This window comes from Panthera tigris, chromosome B3, assembly GCF_018350195.1.
Source record: "Panthera tigris isolate Pti1 chromosome B3, P.tigris_Pti1_mat1.1, whole genome shotgun sequence".
In the NCBI taxonomy this organism is placed as follows: Eukaryota; Metazoa; Chordata; class Mammalia; order Carnivora; family Felidae; genus Panthera; species Panthera tigris.
Window position 1 is genome coordinate 121,461,227 of NC_056665.1, and position 21,271 is coordinate 121,482,497.

Sequence of the window (21,271 nt, forward strand, 5' to 3'; positions counted from 1 at the left end):
GTTGTTTTCTACTCTATTATAACTGACATAAACTATTTGCAAAATGTAAAGGCAATAACTTTGCAGTGTAGGAATAAGATCTATATTTTGCAAAATTATTTTTAGCCATGTAATATAAATGCCAGCCATTTATAAAAATGGTTTTGTTGTTTAAAATGGTTTAAATGGGGGGGCCTGGGTGGCTCAGTCGGTTAAGTATCTGTCTTCAGCTCAGGTCATGATCTCACGGCTCATGAGTTCGAGCCCCACGTCGGGCTCTGTGCTGACAGCTCAGAGCCTGGGGTCTGCTTTGGATTCTGTGTCCCTCTCTCACAGTGCCCCTCCCTCGCTCATGCTCGTGTCTCTCTCTCTCTCTCTCTCTCTCTCTCTCTCTCTCTCTCAAGGATAAAACATTAAAAAAATAAATACAAATAAAAAATAAAATGGTTTAAATGGGAACAGCTTTAAATAAGATAATTCCAGAACAGTCATATATAGCTGAAATAAGCATGAAATGAGTCATAATTCAATTAAGATTGTTTACCACACATTTTACTTCTTTATCCAAAATGGTAGGAAAAGCAAGCTGTATCGTTTGTCAGCTACTCACTGCTACAGGAGAACAAGCTGCAATATATACTATCTAAACAGCTAATAATTTAGCTTTTAGAAGTGAAATAATTTATATTAACATGGCTTTCCTAGGGAAGTGGCTTACTTAAGTGTGTCAGGTTATATAGTTTCTTTTGGTTGCTTCCAAAAGCCAGACATACCCAAATATACTGATGTAAAAGACTTCTTGTTTTATTCTATATTTTAAAGAACATCAGTATAATTTTCTAATTCCTTAATGCCCAACATGTGGCAAACACAATGTAATCACATGATTCCTAATGTGAATTGTGATAATCAGGGTACAACCATTGTGGAAGGGAAAAAAATCCTGATTCCTGAGGTTTCTTCTCTTATTGGGAGGGAGAGCCTGTGGAGACCACTGGCTGCTGTTTTTTGGTTAGGGAGATGCCAAATGAATCACAGTATAGAAGGGTAAGGTGGTCCTGGAGAGCAGTACTGGTTGAGAGCTGCTGACTAAAGGGAGTTTCCTTGAGTTGCACAGCAGTCAGATCAAACCAGGGGAAAGGCCTGGAGTGAAAAAAAAATACTGTTACTTTTTAATGTCTGTTCAGTACATCTGATTTGGCTGTTAAACAGAACAGGAAATAAGATACTTTATTTTTATATCAAACTAATTAAAATTCATAGTTAAACATTCAGCTAGAACTATTCACTATGTAGATTTAATTGTACTTATGATTTTTGTACTTATGTACATTTTTCTAAGTGTGCAGGAATTCATAATTAATTAAAGAATGATTATAATAATGACATTGATGTTCTTTTCAGTATATTTCCCTTGAATTTAGAAATAGAATATGTAAGAGGATCATGGACATTAGGAATACAAAAGATCTCATTTCTTTTAAGCTGTTCTCTTCAACAGGGGTGCCTGGGTGGTTCAGTCGGTTAAGTGGCTTACTTTGGCTCAGGTCATGATCTCATGGTAGGTGAGTTTGAGCCCTGCCTCAGGCTCTGTGCTGACAGCTCAGAGCCTGGAGCCTGCTTCGGATTCTGTGCCTCCTTCTCCCTCTCTCTCTCTCTCTTTCTCTCTCTCTCTCTCTTTCTCTCTCTCTCTCTGCCCCTCCCCCACCTGCACTCTGTCTGTCTCTCTCAAAAATAAATACTAAAAGAAAATTTTTTTTAAAGATATCTTCTTCAACAAATGGGGTGCCTGGGTGGCTCAGTTGTTAAGCGTCCAACTTCAGCTCAGGTCATGATCTCACAGTTCGTGGGTTGGAGCCCCACATCAGGCTCTGTGCTGACAGCTCAGAGCCCGGACCCCGCTTCGGATTCTGTGCCTCCCTCTCTCTCTGCCCTCCCCAGCTGACACTCTGTCTCTCTCTATCAAAAATTAATAAAAAGCATTAAAAGAAAAAAGATATCCTCTTCAACTTATTAAGGTATATAGATCAACACATGTATAGGGACTTCCAAGTCTTTTTTTTTTTTTATAAGTTCCCCTTCCTCTTTTTTTTCCTTGCAGTTTTTTTGTTGAAGAAATTAGGTTGTTTGTCCTCTAAAATTTCCCATATTCTAGATTTTGCTGATAATATCTCATGGTCATTTAACATTTTCCTGTCTCTTGAATTTAAATCTATACTTGATCAAATTCTGGGGTTTTTTATAAGAGTATTTCATCTGTATCTGTTTTATCCTGAAATACATTGTCTCTCTGCAGTGTTAAGACTGATTAATGGATTCAGTGTGATCTATTCATTATAAAGCTCCCCCATCAACTTTTCACCTATAGTTGCCTAGATTCATTATTTCATTAGAGTTTACAAAATGATATTCTACCACTCCTTCATTTAAGAAGGAATCTTTCAACTTTATAAATAGTGCCAGAAGCCAAGAGCAAACATCCTACTCAGTAATTTAACATTAAAAACATAGCCTATTTTCAAGTTCATTTGTCACAGCAAATATTGAGAGTAGTTACCTCTTGAAAATGGGATTTAAGGGAGGTACTTTCACTTTCTGTTTGGTACATTTTAGTTGATATCCTATTTACTATAAACATTTGTTACTTTTCTAATTTTTAAAGTCATTTTTTAAAAATTCACATGAAAAATAAATGCATAAGGATTTTGGAAAATAATAGGGGTACCTGGGTGGCTTAGACAGTTGAGCGTCCAACTTCGGCTCAGGTCATGATCTCGCAGTTCGTGAGTTTGAGCCCTGTGTCAGGCTCTGTGCTGACAGCTTAGAGCTTGAAGCCTGCTTCAAAGTCTGTGTTTCCCTCTCTCTCTGCCCCTCCCCTGTGCATTCTCTATCTCTCTCTAAATAAACATTAAAAATTTTTTTGGAAAATAATAATGAAGAGGACTTGCCCTATCAGATACAAAAATATAGAAACACATTACAGCAATTAATCATAGCATGGGAGCTTTGGCATGGCAAAGGAAACAATCAGCAAAACTACAAGGCAACTGACAGAAAGGGAGAAGATATTTGCAAATGACCTATCAGATGAAGGGTTACTATCCAAAATCTATAAAGAACTTATCAAACTCAACACCCAAAAAATAAATAATCCAGTTAAGAAATGGGCAAAAGATATGAATAGACACTTTTCCAAAGAAGATATCCAGATGGCTAACAGACACATGAAAAAATGTTCAAAATCACTCATCATCAGGGAAATACAAATTAAAACCACAATGAGATACTACCTCACACCTGTCAGAATGGCTAACATTAACAACTCAGGCAACAACAGATGTTGATGAGGATGCGGAGAAAGAGGAACCCTATTGCACTGCTGGTGGGAATGCAAACTGGGCCACTCTGGAAAACAGTATGGAGGTTCCTCAAAAAATTAAAAATAGAACTACCCTATGACCCAGCAATTGCACTACTAGGTATTTATCCAAAGAATATAGGTGTGCTGTTCTGAAGAGGCACATGGACCCCAATGTTTATAGCAGCACTATCGACAATAGCCAAAGTATGGAAAGAGCCCAAATGTCCATCAACTGATGAATGGATAAAGAAGTACACACACACACACACACACACACACACACACACACACACACACAATGGAATATTACTTGGCAATCAAAAACAATGAAATCTTGCCATTTGCAACAACACGGATGAAACTAGAGGGTATTATGCTAAGTGAAATTAGAGAAAGACAAATATATGACTTCACTCATATGTGGAATTTAAGATACAAAATAGATGAACATAAGGGAAGGGAAGCAAAAATAATATAAAAACAGGAAGGGAGACAAAACATAAAAGACTTAAATTCAGAAAACAAACCGAGGGTTGCCAGAGGGGTTGTGGGTGGAGGGAAAGACTAAATGGGCAAGGGGCATTAAGGAGGACACTTGTTGGAATGAACACTGGCTATTATAAGTAGGGAATGAATCACTGGATTCTATTCCTGAAATCATTATTGTACTATATGCAAACTTGGATGTAAATTAAAAATAAATAAAAATAAAGTTGATGACAAAAAAAATCATAGCATAGGAATAGAAAATAGGCCCACAGTTCAGAATACAGTCCAGAAATATACCCATAAATATCCTTCATTTTATTAAATAATAAAAATCATATTTCAAATTGGTAGGAAAAGGAATGGCCACTCTATAAATAATGTAGGACAATTGGCTTTCCAAAATGAATAGAAGATACTAAAAATCCAAAACTGCTTAAAGATTTAAATATTTTAAAAATAAAATACTAGAAGACAATATAGAATATCTTAGGATGAAGATGGTCTTTATAAGTATGATTTAAAACCCCAAAGCCATAAAGCAGTGATTTGACACTTTTGACTACAAAAATGAGAATCTCTGAGCAGCAAAAGGTACCAAAAAGAAAAAAAAATATGGAAGTTATTTCCAATACACATAATGTATTCCTACTGAAAACCTTCTCTGAAACAATATATAAAAGCAAACAAAAGAGAAATGAATAGGCAAAGAATATATAATGAGAACGAGAGAGAACACAAGAGCAACAACTTGGAAGCTGGAAAAAATATGGACAAATAATAACACTGAGCTGAATCTGAAGTCAGCAACAGGGAGAACCAAGACACAGTCCATTTACATCATAGAACCCACAAAAGACTCAAGATGTAGTGGGACCCAGTACATCAGAAGTGGAGATGAGATGGGACTAAAAATAGGATGATGGACTGAAAATCTTAAAAAAGAGAGAGACCCTCACAGCACACTACCCAATGCTGCACAGTCAGGAGACTGTCCCTCCTCCTCCCCAACAGAAGATTTATTCTCTAGAAGAGTTAAATAGAGGGTCTTGGGGGGCACCTGGCTGGCTCAGTCAGTGGAGCGGGCAACTCTTGATCTCAGGGGTCATGAGTTTGAGACCCACATTGGGTGTGAAGATTACTTAAATAAATAAGACTTTAAAAAAAAATATGGAGTCTCTGGACAAGGAGACAATAGGCACTGTTGCGGGCAAGAATTTGCTGAATAGAAACGATATAAAGTAAAAAAATATAAGCAATAAAATGACCCCTCTTCTTATACACATACATAGCTTTCTTTCCTGCAGTTGGGTCCCAAAGACTTAAACCAATATTTAGTGTTTCCCAAGGAAATAGCTGACCAAATCACTTTGTAGTAATGACTACAGTAACAAACAGAGTTTCCAATCAACTTTTTAGTAACCAGGACCTTAAATATGAGCAAAGTTCTCCATATACGTACTTGAATAAAGCTTCTCAAATCCATGATAGAAACCAAAACCAGTGATCAGTACAGATTCCTCACAGAAGAAAAAAATTCATTTACATTCTCAAAGGGATAAGAGATGGTATTGCATAATGAAATGACAACAGGATGCTACATAAAAAGGAATATTTGGAGACTTAAAAATTTTGAAAATATTCAAAATATACCAAAAATTAAAATATGCTTAAAATATGATAGCAAAAACAGTATAGTTGAAATCTCTCAGAAAATAGAAATAGACAAAGATATTAAAAATAGAAAAGATAGGGGCACCTGGGTGGCTCAGTCAGTTAAGCATCTGACACTTGATTTCAGCTCAGGTCATGATCTTGTGGTCGTGGGATTGAGCCGCATGTTGGGCTCCATACTAAGCATGGAACCTGCTTGAGATTCTCCCTCTTTGTCCCTCCCCATCTTCCTAAAAATAATAATAAGAATAAGAAGAATAAATAATTAAAAAATAGGAAAGATAAAGAAAATCAGAGTTTCAGTCCAGGAGGTTCAACATTGGACTAAAGAGAAGAGACAAAACAGGAAAGGGGAGGAAATTATCAGACATAACTGGAGAAAAGTAGAGAATTTGACATTCAGGTTAAAAAGGACTGCTGAATGTTCTGCTTCTTTTATGGGTGCCAGTTACATACATATTTCCTTTACAACAGTTCATTAAACTGCATTATTTAGGAATTTATGGAATATGCACTTTTCTGCATAAGTGTTATATTTCACAAAATTTTTTTTAATTAAGGGGGAAAGGAGAAAGGCTCACTATGTGCCCAACACAGTGAGTTAAAATAGACCTACATCAAAAATAAAAATAAAATAAAATAGACCCAAATTCATCACCCATAATAAAATTTCAGGATACTGAGGTCAAAAGATACTAAAAACTTCCAAGGGAGAAAAGGAACAGATTTCAAAAAAAGTTTGAATTCAAGAATTAGAATGGCATTGTACTTCTCAACAGCAACTCTGTCTGGGGCACCTGGGTGGCTCAGTCGGTTAAGCGTCCAACTTCAGCTCAAGTCATGATCTCACGGTTCGTGGGTTTGAGCCCCTTGTCAGGTTCTGTGCTGACAGCTCAGAGCCTGGAGCCTGCTTCAGATTCTATCTCTCTCTCTCTCTGCCCCTCTCCTACTCGCGCTCTGTCTCCCCCTCTCTCAAAACATGAGTAAAAATGAGTAAAAACACTTAAAAATTAAAAAAAACAAAAAAACCCAGCAACTCTGTGAGACAATGAAGCAATGCCTTTAAAACTCTGAGGCAAAATTACTTCTAACTTAGAATTCTACACCTGGCTATGTTCTCATAAAATATTAGGTTAGAATAAGAACATTTTCAGACACAGTCTCTATAATTACATTGTTTTCAAAAGAAGCTACCGAAAGAAGATATGATCCACCATTATGAAAGAGTAAACCATACCAGAGGAAGAGGGATCCAGGAAAAAGAGATCCAATGTAAGAGAGAAAAAGGAATCCCAGGCTAAGGGTGAAGGGAAATCCCCAAACTGGAAGTGCTTCACTGGCCTTTGGTGATTAATTAGAATGCGAGAGATGGGAGGCAATCAAGGATTACTTCCAGGCTTCTGTTTAAACAACTTGGCAAAAGAGCATGTAATTAGGTAAGAAACATCAGCAGAGCAGGTATGAGAGCAGGTATGCTTCTGGACATGTTGAGTTTGAGGGGAGATGGTGACTACAAACTTAACTTGGGTATAGAGTTGACTCTAGGCTAGAGAGTCATTTGCTGTCAGTGCAAAGATGGCAACCTAAGTCCCTGAACTGGAAATGATCACCCATGAACAAAGTGTAGAATGGCAATAAACAAGGCCTAGGACAGAGCCCTGAAAACTCCCAGACATAAAGATGAGGCAAAAGAGGAGCTGGCAAAGGAGGGGCTAGAGAGACAGGAAGAAAATGAGAAGAACCTAAGGGTATCATGAAAGCCAAGAAAAGAGATTGCTTCAAGAAGGATTCAAGAGTTCCAGGTTCAATAGTCAAGGAAGAGGAGGATTAAAAATTGCCAAATGAGGGGCACCTGGGTGGCTCAGTCGGTTGAGCGTCCGACTTCAGCTCAGGTCATGGTCTTGCAGTTCGTGAGTTTGAGCCCTATGTCGGGCTCTGTGCTAACAAACGGCTCAGAGCCTGGAGCCTGCTTCAGATTCTGTATCTCTCTCTCTCTCTCTCCCCCTCCCCTACTCATGCTCTGCCTCTCTCTGTCTCTCAAAAATAAATAAATGTTAAAAAAAATAATAATAAATAAATTGTTGGGGCACCTGGGTGGCTCAGTCGGTTAAGCTTCCGACTTCAGCTCAGGTCATGATCTCACAGTTCGTGGGTTGGAGCCCCACATCAGGCTCTGTGCTGACAGCTCAGAGCCCGGACCCCGCTTCGGATTCTGTGCCTCCCTCTCCCTCTCTGCCCCTCCCCTGCTTGCTCTCTCTCTCTCTCTCTCTCTCAAATAAACGTTTAAAAAAATACTTTAAAAAATTGCCAAATGAATTTAGTGGCATGGAAGTCACTGGTAATAAGGGCAACAGTTTTTCCCTATTAGATTATCAAAGATTAAAAAGATTGATTCTTATAGCTATCAAGCTATGGAGAAATGGCATACTCATACACACTGGTGGAAATGTAAATAAGCACCACGTTTTTTAAAGAATTTTTTTTTAAGTTTATTTATTTAGAGAGAGAGAAAGTGTGTGTGTGCAGGCATGCGAGTAGGGGAGGGGCAGAGAGAGAATCCTAAGCAGCCTCCACACTGTCAGTGCAGAGCCCAACATGGGGCTCAATCCCAACAACCTGAAGATCATGACCTGAGTCAAAATCAAGAGTCAGACACTTAACCGACTGAGCCACCCAGGTGCTCTAAGCACCACGTTTTTGATAAGCAATTTGGGAATACCTATCAAACATAAAATGTATATACCCTAACCCAGAAATATTCTTCTAGAATATTCTAGATATTCATCCAACAGAAATATTGGTACAAGTGTGCAAGCTATGTATAAAAATGTTCATATGCAGGGGCGCCTGGGTGGCTCAGTCGGTTAAGCGGCCGACTTCGGCTCAGGTCATGATCTCATGGGCTGTGAGTTCAAGCCCCGAGTCAGGCTCTGTGCTGACAACTCAGAGCCTGGAGCCTGTTTCAGATTCTGTGTCTCCCTCTCGCTGACCCTCCCCTGTTCATGCTCTGTCTCTCTCTGTCTCAAAAATAAATAAAACATTAAAAAAAAAAAAAAAAGGAGAAAAGAAAACTTTAAAAAAAAAAAATGTTCATATGCAGACCCTTATTCAGATTTTGGGGCAGGGAGAAACTACATTACCATCAAGAATAAATAAGATGAATAAATTCAATGAAATAATATACCCAATGGATCCCTATGCATTGCTTATAAATAGAGTAGATATGATTGTACTGACATGGAATGGCATCCACAACATAGTAAATGAAAAATCAGCATATATAGTCCCCATGTTTCAAAAATGTACAGATATAGATATGCATACACATAATACCATGATAATATAAATATGTTTGTAAATACATAGATTAAAAGACAAAAATATAAAACCCACTGGAGGTAAAGTCTATGAAACGGTATTTGAGGAGCAAAGGAGAGCTTTCGCTTTTCCACTAGTTGGATTTTTTACAAGAATGTATTATTTTTATAAAATTTTAAAGATCACGCGAAAAGAAAAAGCATCTGCTAAGATGTGTGGGAGAAATTAGAATAGCCAGCTGTCTGATGCCTTACCTTTTCTGAGATAGGTTCTTGGTATAGACTTGGTTGACAAAATCACCTAATTGAAATTTGGGGCAAGATGCTCCATCCTTCCCACAGTCTTCAAAGTGCACAGAGAGGAACAGTTCATTCAGATGTTGCAGCACTTGTAAGTGGGGCATGTCCTTTGCGGTGCAGATGTTTAGGATGGCGTAGAACACTCCCTCCAACCACTTGATATTGAGGATTATTCCCCCTACACATTAATGGGAAGGGAAATACCAGTCAGCACCACCAAAAAGGTTTGCCGGGAACACAGGACAAAGAACAGCCACCTTTTTTCCAAGACAGGTGGGTCATATGAACCTCAAGATAAGCAAACACTCCTCTTTCTGGGCCAAGAGCCCTGATTGTGCCCTTTATAACAAATCATGTGTCAACCCCACCACAGGAGGACAGGTATGACTAATGTAGACATTGCCAATGGCAAAAGCATCTCTAGAAATCTCTAGAATGATCCTCCCAATAAGAAGAAGAAACTAAGGAAAAATGCAAGATTAGAGCAGGGAAATGCCATTTAATGCCAGACAGCACATCCTCCTGTTTAAATAGGCTCTCCCCTCTGGCTGTTTCTGGCTCAGCCTTAACAGGTCCAAATACTCAGACTTGTCTGCTTTCCTTAATGGAGGCTGCTTTTTGTTACCAAAGCTGTTCCCATCCAAAACTAAACAGCTGAGAATGTATCCAGCTTGTACTCCCCCTACACACATAACCCAAGACAGACACACACACACACACACACGCACTGGGATTATAAAATAGTACCAGGCCGAGAGGAAAGTAACTTTCAAAAGAGTGCCAAACACACAGCAAGCCTTTACCAGCAGAACTGTAGGGGCAGGTAGCCTGAAGGGTCGCAGGATCTTGGAGGGCAGCTGTGATCTCCTTATTGGCCCCCCAGATGTTGACAAAATCTTCAACACACTGATACTGAGGCCGCAAGATATTGGTGTGGTTCAGCAGGAGTTTCAACCTGAAAGGAAATCCCCCAAGACATGGAGTGCTGGGCCAAGACTATCATAAACCACCACAGGATCCATTGTGTTGGATCATATCCAACCCCAACAACATCCTCCCCTGCACAACACCGCTCAGAGGCAAACATGGGTGGAGGCAGCACTGAGGGCACTGCTTATTAGTTGGACTCTTTCAACCACTAACACTTAGTGAATGTTGTCTCATGCCAGACACCAGGCTAGACAATAGGGGCACAAAAATACTATTTGACACATGCTGTGAATCACTTTTCATGTTGGTCACTGGTGGTTACCCTTCCCATTAATGCACAAGGGGAACGCTAGTCGGCCTCAAGTAGTGGGAAGCAATGCGCCATTGCAGTTCTAAACATTTGCACATCAAAGAAAATGTTCCACCCACAAGTGCTGTTTGTGGAAAAGTGGGAAGACACAATTAGAAAGGCTGGCTGGGTGTTGCAGGAGAAGCTGCTTCTATCTTATTACCGGGAATGACCAACTCCATGAGGTAGGGGGCTGGGGTGGAGGTGGGGGGTAGAAGCCAGATATGAGGGGATATGGTTCTGCCAGTTCCGTGCTCTCCCTAACAGGATACCTGGCTATTGGGACAGCAGCTGCGAAGCTGTACACAATGCAACCTTTTTCCAGGCAGGCTTGAATTTCCAGACAGATAGTAGGAAGCTGAGATGGCAGGCAGCAGAGGAATACCAAGTTGGCCCAGTTCACCAGATAAGGGTTATGGTAAAAGCACTGGATTCCCAGTTTCTGGAACTCATCTGGGAGGGATAAAGGAAGAAAGAAAGATCATAGTACAAATGAGTCTGATCTAAACATCAACTATGGGGAGAGGATGACAATTACTTCATCTCAAGTCCTGTCAACACATAAATCAAAGAATTTCCCTCACATCTTCTAGAAGACACAGGTAATGCCCTAACCCCATTATCAAAGCAGCTAGCACCACTGCAACAGTGCTTGAGATTACAATTCATCCTTATCTTCTTTTAGACCTAATGCTAGAATTTTTCAGGTTTGTTTGTTTATTTTTGAGAAAGAAAAAATCTGGAAGAAGCCTTCTTGCTCTAATTTACTGAAGGCTTACCACATGCCAGATAGTGTACAAAGTATTCTACGTACATTGTAAGGGAATCCTCACAAGGACCTTCTGAGACAGAGACTGGTATTATTCCTATATTACAAATGAGGAAACTGAGGTTTCAAGAAATCATTTGGCTTGCCTAGAGTTACACAGCTAACTGGCTTGAGCTCTCAGGTAGGAATGGCTAAGAGAGTGGAAGAGTATAGGGCAGAGGCTGGGAGGAGTCTGGAAAGATATACTTATGGTTTCAGTAAAGTAGACACAACTGACTGTTAACAAGATACTTTTAAATGTTGAGAGAAATGTGGTAGCTCATGTATTTTCAGTATATCAGTCACTGATAGTTAATCATTTGTACTTTTTCAATATGGATTTCAAAAGTAAAAATGTAAACTCACATAAGGTAGCATGTTTTAATTGTTATTGGAAAACAGAATATTATAGACATCGGAGAGGTGAGTTTTTATTTTAACTACCAAGAGTACATGATACATGTGATGCTATTGTTATCTGGGCACTTGTAAACCTAGAAGATGGACAGGACAAAGAGGAAGTTTAAAAAAAATACACAAGGGCACCTGGGTGGCTCAGTCAGTTGAGTGTCTGACTCTTGATTTCAGCTCAGATCATGATGCCAGGGTCATGGGATCAAGCCCCGCATCAGGCTCCATGCTGAACGTGGAGCCTGCTTGAGATATTCTCTCTCTCTCTCTGTCTCTCTCTCTCTCTCTCTCTCTCTCTCTCTCCCCCCCCTCCCTCCCTCCCCTGCTCATGCTCTAAAATAAAAAAAGAAAACATGCACAGCCATTCTTCTTTCATGTTTTGTTCTCATAAGTGTACAGACTCTGACGCTCAGCATTTTGAGTTCCTGCTTCCTGACACAACATGCAGTGATATTCTAAAACTACAATTTCAGGAGCACCTGGGTGACTCAGCATCTGACTCTTGATTTCAGCTCAGGTCATGATCTCATGGTTCATGGGGTTGAGCCCGGCATCGAGCTCTGAGCTGGTAGTACAGAGCCTATTTGGGATTGTCTCTCTCCCTCTCTCCCTCTCTCCCTCTCTCCCTCTCTCCCTCTCTCTGCACCTCCCCTACTCATGCTCTTAACTTAATTAATTAATTAATTAATTAATTTTAAAAGCTGCAATTTTATTATTAAAAAATATAGTGCTTTCCAAAGAATATATGTACCTTATTGAAATATCACATATACTAGTCCTATTGATGAGATTTAAGAGATTTGTCTTGGGTGGTAAGATTTTTTTCAAGTTTCTTTAATACAGAAAGAATGCTTGCAAATTAATAACAAAAAAATTAGAAAAAAAATGTTCAGCATTCCAACACAAAAGTTGAACAAAAAGAACTCAAAAAAGATGAAATAGCAATAAACCTATAAAAAATATTCAGTTCTTCTAGTGATCAATGAAGAATATATTAAACAAGAAAAATTTTAAAGTCATATTAAAACGATTATTTAAAAAAAAAGGATTCCCAGAACTGACAAGAGTATAGTGAAATGGGTGTTCTTTTTTTAAAAATATAATTTATTGTCAAATTGGCTTACATACAACACCCAGTGCTCATCTCAACAAGTGCCCTCCTCAATGCCCATGACCCACTTTAGTGAAATGGGTGTTCTTACACAATTCTGGTGAAAGCATACATCCCTTTTTGGAAGTCAATTTGAAAAACTATATTAGAAGTTTCTTTAAAAAATCTAAACAACGTACCATACGATCTAGCCATTCCACTTCCAGGAGTTTACCTATGAAAAATTGAAGCATTTGTCCACACTAATATCTGTACACAAATGTACATAGTAGCCTTATGTATAATAGCTAAAACCAGGAAATGACCTGGATGTCCACCCCCAGCAGAACAGATAAACTATGGAATACTCATGCCATGAAGTACTACTCAGAAATAAAAAGAATATCAATATGTGAAACAACATGGGTATATCTCGAAATAATTATGCAGAGTGAAAGAAGTCAGAATGTAAAAGTATAAACTGTATGATTCCATTTATATAAAATTCTAGAAAATGCAAACTAATTGATGGTGACAGATCAGTGGTTTCATGGGGAGCTGCAAGGAGGTAGAGAGAGAAATTACAAGGAAAGTTTTGGGAGTGATGAATAAGTTCATTACCTTGTGTTGATGGTTTCACAGGTGTACAAAGATGTGTCAAAACACAGATGTGTCAAAACATCAAATTGTACACTTTGAAAATGTGCAATTTATTATACACAAATTATATCTTAATAAAGATGTACTTATTCTCTGACCTAGTAATTTTATTTTTTAAATTATGTGCAAGGAAATCCAACCAAATACAACATAAATTACCATACAGCCATATTTTGGGATACTAGATAACCTTAAAATCATTATTTTGAAGAATGTTAATAGGAGAATATGCTTATGATAAATTAAGTGAAAAACGCAGAATGCAAACAAATTTGTACAGTATCAATTACTGATATAATCTGATATGAGCAGAGAAATATAGGAAGGAAATGGTAACCCTGGTAAGGGGATTATAGATAGTTATTATTTACTTCATTATAGAATATTCTAAATTTCCTATAATATACATAAAATTATGTTATACTTTTATTACTGAAGTATAACTTATATAAAGGGCACACACAGAGCTGAAGTATCTAGTCTTATCATTTTTGACAAATGCATACACCCATGTAACTCATACCTTTCTCAAGATATTGAACATTTTCATCTCCCCAAAAAGTTCCTTTGGGTCCCTCCTCTGTCAGTCTCCCAGAAGCAACCACTCTTCTGACCTCTATCATCATAGACTAGTAAGTAAAATTATTATAAAACATTTTTAAAAATTTAGTAATTGTTATTTTTAAAAACACAAGGCCAAATGTTTGGAACTGTTTAATACCCACCAGAATCTAACTGGTCCAATGAGAAGATTTGAACTCTCTTTAGAAAACTTTTCTGTATCAAAGACTCAGAAAGCTATTTTATCACCAAGGGCACAGGGAGGAGAGATGGATATAAAACATTTACAGGGAGAAGAAAGTTTTCTTCTTTTTTTTTTCTTCCAGTAAAAAACAAAAGATTTATTTGATCTGAAGAGAAACAGAAGCATGAGAAGAAAGTTGTTTTAAGGAACAAGTTAAAACCCATCTTTCTATGGGCCCCTGGCTGGGTCAGTTGGTGGAGCTTGAGACTCTTGATCTCAGGATTGTGAGTTCAAGTCCCACATTGGGTGCAGAAGTTACTTAAAAATAAAACCTTTAAAACACACACACACACACACACACACACACACACACACACACACACACACACACACACACACACACCTTCCTAGCTTTTCTCAGGGCTAGCAAGCAGAGAGCTCAGCGTGTTGCGTGCAGGGGTTCCTCCTTCAAGGAACCTCTTCAAAATGGCCTCATCAACACCTAAAGAGCTACCACACACTGCTCCTCACCCAGGGCCTCTGGCCTGCGAGTGGAAATCCTCAGGTTCTCAGCAGGGATGGGGACAAGCTGAAGCAGTGCACAAGCCAGCTGCTTCCCAAGGTGGCCACCTCCAATGATGCCCACCTTTAACTCATCATCATCATCATCGGGAGTGTCAGCAAGCAATCCAGTCAAGAGACACCTGGAAGTGTGCTTCTCACGTAATGATTCTCTGGAGAAGGAACACACAGACACATAAATGAATATATGCCTGTAGCTCTTAACTGTCAACCTCTGGTGTTCTCTGCTTTAACTTCCTCATATGGCAGCCTGGTGGCACCTTTAGTACTCCAGAGATAAGGCATTCCAATCAAGTGCCACTTGTCCAGTATCGCTAGGGAATGAAATGTTCCTCTTGAGTGAATTTTCCAGAAAGAAAAGCATACCCCTTCAAGGGACCGAAACTTCTTTAAAACATTTTTATTTATTTATTTATTTATTTTTAATTTTTTTTAACGTTTATTTATTTTTGAGATAGAGAGATAGAGCATGAACGGGGGAGGGTCAGAGAGAGAGGGAGACACAGAATCCAAAACAGGCTCCAGGCTCTGAGCTGTCAGCACAGAGCCCGACGCGGGGCTCGAACCCTGCGAGATCATGACCTCAGCTGAGGTCGGAAGCTTAGCTGACTGAGCCACCCAGGCGCCCTAAAACATTTTTAAATGAACATTTGTTGTTGTGGTTGTTGTTGTTGTTACATGCACTGTGCATTTCCCTGCCTTAAACACAAGATCTGAATATTGAACTGTTTGACTCAGGACTATCATTGTGAACAGCCAACTGTTTATACATCATCCTGGAACACTGTGGGCCAGTTCCTTCACTGTTTCCTATGCAGACAGCTGTCAATTTTCATTGACATCATGATAAGCATACCTTTTCTCACCCTACACCTACTCTTTCTAGTTTGCTATTTCACTTTTGCATAGATCTGGGTAACCAGATAACTTAGCTTTTTTCAAACATGATTTATAAAAGTGGTGTATAAGGGAAAACAGACCTGAGAAACAGGATCAAGTGTTTGAGGCCACTCTTTCCAGAGGCTCACTTACTGGTTCTGGATGTGTTTCCTTGGCCCAAGGTGAACAAAGTCTAACCTCTGAATATATAAGGCATTGTTTTCTGTTGTTATACTATCTTATATTTGTTCTATATTTCTGTAAAAATTGGTCTTAAGCTCTGGAGTTTCCATATATACATCACAAGCCACATTCTATTTAAGTTTTCTAAGTTGAAAGGAAAGCATTTCCTCTGTGTCCAATCCTCCCAAATATAAAATGCTTCCGGAAGTTTCATATTTTGATTTCTCACCACTCATCTGGGATGCAACCAAAAGGTTTATGTTTTCTTATCAGTCAACCAATCAGCAAACTCATTAAGTAGACTGCCTCTTTGAGTATCTGCTGTATCTGTAACATGCTCAATTTAGATCTGGTCCCACCATCTAGGAGTTGATCTAATTTCAGAGAAAAGTAGTCTGGTGGCAGGGGAGCTACCAATGTTTAGGAGTAACCTAGAGTTATAGAATCCAGGAGTCTGGTCTTGAGTACCTTGCTCTCACACACTTCTTGTTTAAGTGTCTGAAGCCACATTGTACAAAGACACGAGAGGTCAGGACTAGACTGAGAGTATTCTTGGAATACTGTATTCATGTAAGTCACCTGGCCAAAAGGACCCCCAAAATTTCAGGTGGTTTTCCTGTTAGGGAGAATTCCACTATTAGCTTAGCCCCAAAATTTTCGGCCAATAGCCAGAGAATAGCTAGATATGGTAGCTGTAGAAGCCAAGTTGGTGGTCCCAATGAGGGATGAATGGCTGAATGAATGAACTGATCATTTAATCAATCTACCCACCAAAAGGTAATCACAAGCCACGCTTTGTTATGTAACCACAGCCAAGGGATTCTGGTATGCATTTCCTGGTGCACTTTCAGACCAGGAGTGATTGACTGTGGGTTGGAAAAGGTAGGAAGACACTCCCCCTGCCAAATCTATCCTCCAATATAAAAAGTTTAAGTCATTTAGATTCTCTGCAGTGGGATTCTTCTCCATCTGCCTTACCTCGGAGACCTAGCTTACCTCAAATTACAGAGTAGCTTGCAGAAGAAAGTTGCATGGGCACAGGCCTTGATCACCAGCCCTCGAGAACGGCCCTGCAAATACAGCCAGCTGCAGTCTTCCTCTTGAATCCCATACTCAAACTGCAGGGATTCAAGGTCCTCAAGCAAGTCCATTTCCAAGCCACCACCTCCTGCAGTGATAGATACCAATCAGTCTGGCTCCCTCTCTTAGAAGACAAGGGAATCTACACAGGAGGGTGTGTGTCCCAGTCACAAGCTCCTGTGATGGTGGGCTTCAGCACCTCTCTCCTCTCAGATTCTGTACTTGCAGTGTGAGTCCTGGAGGATTCCTAAGCTCTGACTGCTCACAGGTCAGGAATATCTGGATTCATGAAAAACCTGAACAAAAATCCAAAGTGATGGTCATCTCCGTAGGCTACAGCCACGTTTTTCAGCAGATGCACTTACTTTAGCAGTGGGTTTCACAGGTGGTTGTGGGCCAGGGCCTTGTCCCTTCTATTCCCTCCAAGATTTTAGAAATAGGACTGAACATGTACACACCACTTCAAAGGAATTCTTCCCTTTCACTCAACTCTGTGTTCCCCACAGGATAGGAAAGGGCCCAAATTTAACATGGTCTCTTTTCTAGGCCAAGGACATCTAGAGTTTTAGAAAATGAAGCCAGAGATATGTAAGCCCATTTACATATATCTCTCACCAACCAAAATGAGGAGAAGGTGGCTTTACTCCTAGGTACTTCTGGTCGTGGAGAGTAAGAACTACATTTCTAGGGAGAATTACCCAAGAAAGTTGTCATTATGACTCCTTAGCTACCAGATTACTTCAGTCTCTGAGCCTTAAAGGGGCCAGCCCCACCCAGAGGTTTTCTAGACTTGCGTCATGAGGGCAGGAATTCTTTTTGCTACTCCTAGGAGCACTACACCAGGGCAGTATGGGATCCTCCCTTTCCTAACAGAAGGTTCTGGGCATCTAGATTTTTCCCAGACTGGAATATCATACAGATCCCAGCACTACTCAAGGTGTTATTTTTCATACCTTTTCTTTTTATATTCAAGATACTGAAGAATAAGACAAGTAAATTCTTGGGATATAATGTACCCCATAGTGACTATAGTTAATTATACTAGATTATATACTTGAAATTTGCTAAGAATAGATCTTAAATGTTCTCACCACACACACAAAAGGGAACTATATGACAGATGTGTTAATTAATTGGACTGTGGTAATCATTTCACAATATATAGCAAATCATCATGCTGTATACTTTGAACATATACAATTTTTATTTGTCAATTATACTTCAGTAACGGTGGGAAAACAATCAATGATATTCAGAACTCTATTTTATAGCAATGGCAAAATTGAGACCAGAAATCAAAACTATTCAAATCTCTAATCCATTTTTTAAAAAGTAATCTCTATACCCAACGTGGGACTCGAACTCATGATCAAAAGTCTCATGCTGCATGGACTGAGCCAGCCAGGCACCCTTCTAATCTACTTTTTAAATTAAAAGAAATTGAAGTAAAACTCACATAACACAGCCATTTGGAAGTGAACAATTCAGTACATTTGCAGTGTTGTACATGCTCTGGAACCTCTAGTTCTAAAACATTTTTATCCTCCCAGTGAAAGGAAACCCTGTACCCATTAAGCAGTTACCCCCCACTTGCTCGCCACCCTCCTCAGCCCCTGGCACCGCAAATCTTTTTGTCTCTGTGGATTTACCTTTTTTCGCTCTTTCACGTGACTAGAGCCATACAATATGTGACCTCTCGTGGCTGGCTTCTCTAATCCTTTGCATAGAAGGGCTCCTATGTCACTCACAATCTCAGCACTTGAAGCGAAGAGTATGGAAATTCTCGTCAAGTCTGAGAAATACTTCCTTTGATCAAAACAGCGAGTAGGTCATCCTAATGTTGCAAGTGATATTTATTGTTCCAAAGGAAAGACAAGTTCAAAACCTCCCCACTCAGCACTGGTTAACCTGTACAGGCGTGGATTCTAGGCCCATCCTTCACTAATACATCCTCAAAAATGTGGATCCAGTGGTTGTGGCTTGGTAACATGTCAAGTTGGCGAAGCTGAGCTACATTTCCCAGAATTCCCTTCCCTGAATGTTTCCAGTTAGGGTGTGCCACAAGACTTTTGCACAGGATGTGGAAGGCTGAAGCAGCAGCCAGTTTGTGTTGCTTGCTTACAAGGTCTGGGCAGGTACTTTGCTGGCGACCGTGTTGATGCGGAGCAGCAGCTGGACCCATGATCACTACACTTTCCCCTGGATCCTCTTACAGCTTCTCACACTCCTGGGCCAGGTTTGTGTTCAGTTTCGTGACAAAGACCACCAACTAGTTTTGCCTGCAGGACACCCACATCCTCAACATTGGAGGCGGTGACAGCTGACACGGGTTCCTGTCCAGCCTCATGGCCTCCATGTTGTCCTTGCTTTCCCTCACATTTTATTCATCTTCCCTTCCCCGATGCCTGTCCTATGGACGTCCACCTCTACCACCAGATACGAAGACAACCTTCCATAGCCTGTTTAACCAATGGCCATACTTGAGTAAAGTCAGATCCCTGTAATGAAGCCCACATATAGACAGACTATATACTCCTAGACATTCTGCTTCTCTAAATGAACCCTGATATACTAGTTAATAAGGTTAATGTGGTTTGTTATTGGCAAATAACGAGCACAATTTAGCAAATCCTGTTTCTTGAACAGCAAGACGGATGGCTAGGGAAGGAACTATGAGGTTACCTGGAATTGCAAAGGGGATCGCAAACTGGAGGAGCAAGAGATAGAGTCTAATCCCCGGAAAGCAGGGTTTGTCAGCATTTGCATTACTGACATTCTGGGCAAGATAATTCTTCGTTGGTGGGGGCTGTCCTACATGGTAGGATATTTAGCAGCATCCCTTGCTTCTACCCACTTGATGCCAGTAGCATTCACCAGTTGTGGCAACAAAGCTTCTCCAGATTTGGACAGTCTCCTGGGGCCCAAATTCTCCCAGTTGAGAACCACATGCATTTAAGCATGCTCTGTGCCTCTATACAACATCTCTTCTTTCTACCCCTTCACCTGCTCCACACAGTCACAGGAGCATAGACTTCTACAAGTTCCAAGAGAAACATGCCCCCCTATGACAGGTTAAGATAGTGAGTCCAGAGAGAAAGGGATTCACCCAACATCACACAGCTTGTCAGCAGCAGAGCTGGGACAAGAGGCCAGGTCTTTTGTCTCCAGGTACAGTGCTCTCTGTTAACCACATGGCTGTACTTTGCCATAAGCACCGTTACTCCATGACCTGACGTGTGTTGACAGACTACTGAATGCGGTCACTGAGGCAGGTTTGTAGTGGTCCCAAGAGACAAGGCAATTATTTCATTGTTCTGTACAAAACATTTGGGAGGGAAAAGAGAAGGCACCAAGGAAGAAATAGCTTTATTAGGAGTCTAGGCATGTCGGGGAAACCCAATTCAGTTATAGAGAAGAGAGGCTTCTATTGGTACAGAGCAGGAGGCTAGCACTCCAGAATACCCTCTTGAAAACCAAGCATGAAACTAAAACCTCCATCTTAATTAATATCCTAACCGTCTGAAATGCTGCTGAGTTTAGCCCTGGTGGACCTTCTGAAAGCTCCTAGTGAAATAATGAGATTTGTGCATAAAGGAAGAGCTCTCTAGCACTGCTGAATCTGAGCTCCATATAAAGTTATGGGTCTGGGGTGGGAGAAGTAGAGGAAAAGATAACAGGGATGTCCTTATCTCCTACACAAGGCCATCTTGGTGTGCAGGTGAAAGAGGAACCACAAGTCTCAAACAGAGGCTAGAACTGGGGCAGCAGAAGGACACTGGCTGAAGAAACACGACGTCTGGGCACTCTCTGTCATTATGTGGAGGACTCTGTGCAGTCTGGTGTGAGGGCACCTCCAACAGCTCCTGGCTATACTGGCACCCCTTCCTGAGGTCCCTTGAGAGAGAGCCATTTTGGTTCTATTCTGACTCCATTCAGAGCAGAACTCCCAATGTCCAGCACCAAGTCCAGGGTCATAATTAGCTGAGAGGGATGGAGTGGCCATCCTATGATCCCTGACCTCTTAGTCTAGGAGACTTCTTTTCTAGAGCAGTCATTTTCCCAGACCAAGAGAGATCTTGCCCAATATGGGCCCAATCTAGAAATTATTCCCACCTTCACTTGAGCACCAGGTGGAGAGAATCTTTCTCATGAGTCAGAGCTTTAGATCTTGGCCCTTAGATGATGATTCTTGGACAGAAGATCAGTCTGAAGTTGTCTGTGCCCAGACGCTGGTTTCTGTCCTAAGAGTAGCAGGCATTGCCTGTTGATGATGGGTCCAAAGCGATGTGATACTGTAATTCTCCCAACAAAGAGCACTCTCTACTATAGGCAGGAAAGGAAGAAATGAGGCAGGTTTCAGGGTAGCTAATGCCACTTAATTCTTCCATCGAATTTGCTGTGGAAAAGAACAAACAATGATCAGTTTCCACTGACCCC

At 40.2% G+C, this 21,271-nt stretch overlaps 2 protein-coding genes across 8 annotated transcripts in view; both read right to left on the reverse strand.

Moving 5' to 3' along the window:
- Positions 1–582: 582 nt before the first annotated feature.
- On the reverse strand, positions 583–21,032 carry NOXRED1 (NADP dependent oxidoreductase domain containing 1). 4 transcript variants are annotated; one of them, XM_042990234.1, is made up of 7 exons: positions 20,948–21,032; positions 16,751–16,922; positions 14,642–14,844; positions 10,669–10,849; positions 9,921–10,072; positions 9,073–9,295; positions 583–1,122 (listed from the first exon to the last, which is right to left on the reverse strand). In XM_042990234.1, the coding sequence occupies exons 1-7, from the start codon at positions 20,982–20,984 to the stop codon at positions 945–947; spliced, it is 1,146 nt and encodes a 381-aa protein (XP_042846168.1). In that variant the 5' UTR covers positions 20,985–21,032; the 3' UTR covers positions 583–944. The 4 variants fall into 4 exon arrangements, with proteins under 4 accessions (XP_042846168.1, XP_007095075.2, XP_015398853.2 ...); XM_007095013.3 differs by lacking the exon at positions 20,948–21,032 and adding an exon at positions 17,454–17,825; XM_015543367.2 differs by lacking the exon at positions 20,948–21,032 and adding an exon at positions 17,450–17,825.
- VIPAS39 (VPS33B interacting protein, apical-basolateral polarity regulator, spe-39 homolog) overlaps positions 18,017–21,271 on the reverse strand; it is a 37,986-nt gene continuing 34,731 nt past the window's right edge. For 3 of the 4 annotated variants that reach the window (XM_042990233.1, XM_042990232.1, XM_007095012.2), the window contains exon 20: positions 18,017–21,230. In XM_042990233.1, the coding sequence (XP_042846167.1) occupies positions 21,210–21,230 (21 nt within the window). In that variant the 3' untranslated portion in view covers positions 18,017–21,209. The remainder of the gene's footprint in view (positions 21,231–21,271) is intronic. The other variant, XR_006219014.1, reaches the window with a different exon arrangement.

Excerpts from the sequence above, each read along its gene's own strand:
- NOXRED1 (XM_042990234.1), bottom strand. The coding sequence starts at position 20,984 with ATGAGAAAGATTCTCTCCACCTGGTGCTCAAGTGAAG. Across the intron at positions 14,845-16,750 it reads AAGCTACTCTGTAATTTGAG|AGAATCATTACGTGAGAAGC; the intron begins GTAAGCTAGGTC and ends TTCCTTCTCCAG. Across the intron at positions 10,850-14,641 it reads TCGCAGGCCAGAGGCCCTGG|ATGAGTTCCAGAAACTGGGA; the intron begins GTGAGGAGCAGT and ends TATCCCTCCCAG.